At 33.2% G+C, this 4765-nt stretch overlaps 1 protein-coding gene across 1 annotated transcript in view; it reads left to right on the top strand.

Moving 5' to 3' along the window:
• The first annotated feature begins 1214 nt into the window (after positions 1-1214).
• The window catches only part of LOC108764674 (anaphase-promoting complex subunit 15), an 8055-nt gene continuing 4504 nt past the window's right edge, over positions 1215-4765 (top strand). The window contains exons 1-2 of the mRNA XM_018513015.1: positions 1215-1523; positions 1592-1651. Of these exons, the coding sequence (XP_018368517.1) occupies positions 1398-1523; positions 1592-1651 (186 nt within the window). The 5' untranslated portion in view covers positions 1215-1397. The remainder of the gene's footprint in view (positions 1524-1591; positions 1652-4765) is intronic.

Below are 4765 nucleotides of genomic sequence, written 5' to 3'. Positions count from 1 at the left end.
TTAGATAATATTTATAATATTGTTATTTTGAACAGTGTACTTATATGAACTATTGTAAATATTGATTATCTTTAAGAATGACTATAAAAGTGCACTATTTATCAATTATTGGAGAAATTATGGCCTATGGCCATCTTTTCCGTATGGCCATAATACTCTAGTTTACCCTATACGACGTGATCTGACCATATCGATCTCCGCTTATTATTTCGGGAGGGGGGGAGCTATTAACCACAGGGATGAAAACGGGATCGGGAAAGGGGAAACAGACATGGCGGATGTGCCATACAAGTGTGGGGATAAAATTTGCGTTTGCGCTTGCGCGGTTCGGAACTGAATCCGAAGTGTGGCGATAATGGCCGACCGGTTACGAACCTTAAACCACAACGTGCCAAAGCAACCGGCCATTGTTCTATTGTGCTTCCATAACGCCATCAACCGCTATCAACGTACGATGAACACTCAGGGCGGCTGTTACCAACGCCGATTAACTTAATCGACGATTAACTCAATCAGCAGAATTACTATTACAGATAGGAAAGTTTCATTACTTTTATCACAGTTAAGTATAAGAACGCAGAGATAGAAGTATATCACGAAGAGATGAGGTTAAGAACGATATACAGGCCCGTATTCAGAACGCGCTTACAATGATGTTAGCGCGCTAACATACTATACTTTACGTCACGTATATTATAGAATTTCAGAGATAAATATGCGCTTTTATCGATAAAAGCGCGTTCTGAATACGGGCCACAATCTTGCTGTTGAATACACTGTTGATTGAATTAATCGTTGATTAAGTCGCCCTCAGAGAAGAACTATCGTTATTTGTCGTCATTCTGATATCAAAATGATGTCTTTAATGTCCTTTTGACGTTAAAATTACTGCAAATGCTCTCTCTCTCTCTCTCTCTCTCTCTACCTGGGAATGTGTAGGTTTATTCCGTCCATGCTTCAAACCTACACGTATATAGGATATTAGTTCTCTGCCAGACCACTTGAGGCGCAATTCTCCGTTTCCATCATTCAATACAGAGCTTGCGCTTCTCTTTGTATATGTTCTGTGCCAAAGAAAAAGAAGTGTCGACTGTGTCTAAAAAGTCTAGCAAGACCGCTCGAGCAGGACGGACTTGTGTCTGCCCTGCTTCGGGTATTGCATCATCTTATTAATTTTTTGCTGAAAAGCGTTTCCGGCTATAACTGTGAGCTTGGCCACGTAAATCCAACTAAGTTGGAACCTGGGCCATATAAATAAAGAAGAAGAAGAAGTCGACTGTGTCTCCTGAAAGGAAAGTAGCCTATGTTACACTGTATCTGATTGTTCTTGCTGGAAAGCACCAGAAGTGGTGATCTGTTGAAAGGTTTTTCACTGCGATTCTCTCAAATTATTCGTGATGTCGATCAGGCCACTATGGCCCGACCTACGACCGCGGGCGACTGATCCGCTGTGGTTCAACGCCGATAAACCATGCGACGAGGAGAGCGAGGTCGCCGCTCTTGAAGCGGAGCACCAGGCCTGGGTAAGTGTGCAAACATCCTCGAGCGCAAGTCATAATGCATGGTCCACATTTCTTTACGTTTATTTCAGAGAGATCACGTGCGAGTACAGGGCTACGAGCACATTCCAATCGGGAAGACTGTGAGCGATGTAAGTTAACCTAACCTAATCTAATCGACCAGTATTTTGTCGTGCATTTGTATTTTCAAAAGTGTTTCACGACTTAGAATTGTTATCGATAGTTTTGACAACGTATTATTATTAATTCCTTCATTTTTATTGTTTGCTATCAAGGACATATATACTTATTTCTCGTCTCTCAGTATGCACATATGTATTTTGATCACTCGATAATGTTGTATTTTGATCCCGTCAAGTCGGAGTCGATTGTCAAATTAAAATCAATTGATTGCATTGTACAACAAGGATTTTGTTTCATCACATGAGGCAAGTGATTCTATTAGATTTCTCCCATAGATAATAAATCCGTAATTAAAAATGTAGTTTTTATCAAGTGTTTAAGAAAAACCAGGTTAAAAAGTGGCAAAGCATGTTTTTGGTTATCTTTGAAGTTCTAAAAAAGAATGGAACATAAAATGAAGATAAATAAGTAACACTATACAAATTTAAATGTCATGTCTTGAAATGTCTCTTTGATATTTCTAAGACATACATGTTGTCAGGATATAATTCTTATTTCTAGGATAATACAGTGGACACTGTATGGATGCTGTAGTTTGTGTGCATTTCTAAAAAAATCTGCATTACAAAAATAATTTTATCATGTTACCAATTCGGCGCGTAATTCGATAAATTACAAATGTAATGTGTAAATTCACATGAAATTATTTAAAGCACTCGAGATGCAGCTTTGACGATGTAGGCATTATTTCTTGGTGATTGTGTATTTGTCGTGTTACTTATTTAGCTTTGTTTTAGGATTCGAGCTTTCATTTGAGCTAATACTCAAATTTCTATAATGTTTCATTTATTAAAACTAATTTAAAAAACGGTCAAAAATGCATTTTTTTTTACTTTTTGACCTAATTTATCTAAAAAATCTAATGTACATTTTCAATTACAGATTTATAATTTATAGGAGAAACCTATCAGAATCGCCTGTTATGTATCATGAACTATGAAAAAATTTGTTTAATGTTGCACAATGTTTTCGAATATTGACTTAGAGCGCATGTAATTTTTAAGCAGAGAATTAATTATGTAATGAGGTAGAAAATTAAGTCTTATATCCACGATGCTAGAAATTGATTCAAGATGAAAAAAATTGACCAGTCGCGTTGATCATGTGACTAAATTGTTCGAATTTGATTTGTTATTCATTTTCTATCTCAGATTTGCCAGAACTGAGATCTCGAACCGATTCCCAGCATTATGGATACAAGACTTTACAAAAGTGCGAATTTATTTAAATATTTATAATTTCATTGGTCAACATCTCCTGAATGTACTCACTTTTGTACGTTGTTTTGATCCTTAGAATAGGTTTATTTGCATTGCTAAAAATTCTCGAAAACTTTTTGCAAAATTTTAAAAGAAATATATTTTTGGATATTGAATAGAGAGAAAGCCAAGAGTGCAGAAAATGCAAGTAATGTGAACATACTTAATGATAAATAGAAGACAAATTAGTATATAGTAAAAAAGGACGGATAAAAGTCATCAAAATTTTTGTCTGTTATCTTTTGTTGATTCTATAGGTCAAAAACTATTAAAAAAATATACATTTCACTCCCCAATCGGGAAGTGAAACGTGTATGTTTTTAAATATATTTTTTGGGCTGCAGAATTACATGAAGGAATCAGTTTTCCATAAACATGAAAGGAACATATATAAAAATGAAATGAGTAAATAAGCATACAATTTTTGCCATAAAAATGAAACACATAATGATTGTTTTTAATGTTTAAACTCTTAAAAACCATCAAATAGATCAAGTTATTTTGGTTATCATTCGTAAAAGACACACTTAAATTATCTTGCACATTCTAGAGATGTTTGTTATCTTGCAGAAATAACCTCTTCAAAGTTCAGATTTTGAACAAAAAAAAACAAGTAATTTCTTTTCTTTGAAATACAAATTTTAAATGAGTAAAAGATTAAATAAGTAAAATAGATGAGAGAGAGAGAGAGAGAGAGAGAGAGAGAAAATGAAGTATATTTAAATAGTTCAAATGGCAATAGAAAAATCATATTCTGACAAATTGCGCCATCATTCAACTTTAACGTAATTGCTATATCGTTGTATTCATTTTCTTTACCATCAGTTGGAAGTAAGACTTGTCTAACGACACTATCATTGGTATCGTTTCTACATTAAATGCTGTATATATACACATAATCTGCCAGTGGCGTAGCGAGAAAAATGTTTCGGAAAGGGTTGTAGAAATCAGTTTTTTTTAAATGCTCTTTTTTATACTAGTGATACATTGATTTGGTAAGCATAAACAAAAAAAATTTCGTTTAAAACAAAATTAATTCAATAGCAAAAAAGTTATAATAATTTATATAGATATCGTTGTAATGTCGCGTCAGATAAAAAGTCACTAGATTTATAAAGTACCGCAATCCATAAGACCAATGTATAAGGATTTGGAGCCAAAATGGCGTCGAAAAGTGTAAATAGTACTCATTTTCATAACGTATCTACACATTAAGTGTAATGTATTTAATCTCTTTATTTATAAAACACATTCATACTCATATGCATGTTTTGAATGAATCGCATGTTGGAGCCAAAATGGCGGAATGATTGCAGTACTTTATAAATCTAGTGACTTTAGCGTCAGACGTTTCGCTGACGCTGCATATAAATTGTCATAATTTTTTTACTATTATATTTAAATATCTAAAACTTTTCAGAAAACTTCTTCAAATATTCAACTACAGTGTAGCATTAATGAAAATTTTTAATTTAAAAATTCATAACACAACTTGAACGTTTGAAAAAGAATTCACTAAACTCGACAAAATATTATTAAAAATCCGCCATTTTGTTGTAAAGTGCTTCAAAAATTTCGAAATAGCTCTACAAGATGCAGAATATGTCAAAGATTATTGTGTAAAAATTTAAATAATAACTATTAATATTCGGTTGAGATTTCGTGAGTTGAAGTGCTGTAATTTATCGAATTTTTGTTTACATGCCAAATACAAAATATCAACAAATATATTTTTAATACATAATAAACGATATTTTTGCTAACTAAATTAAATATGAGAACTATCCCAACAGGATTTAATTT

The sequence above is a fragment of the Trachymyrmex cornetzi genome, unplaced genomic scaffold, assembly GCF_001594075.2.
Source record: "Trachymyrmex cornetzi isolate Tcor2-1 unplaced genomic scaffold, Tcor1.1 scaffold444, whole genome shotgun sequence".
Classification (NCBI taxonomy): domain Eukaryota; kingdom Metazoa; phylum Arthropoda; class Insecta; order Hymenoptera; family Formicidae; genus Trachymyrmex; species Trachymyrmex cornetzi.
Note: the sequence above shows the minus strand (reverse complement) of the source record. Positions and strands in the feature narration are given on the sequence as shown.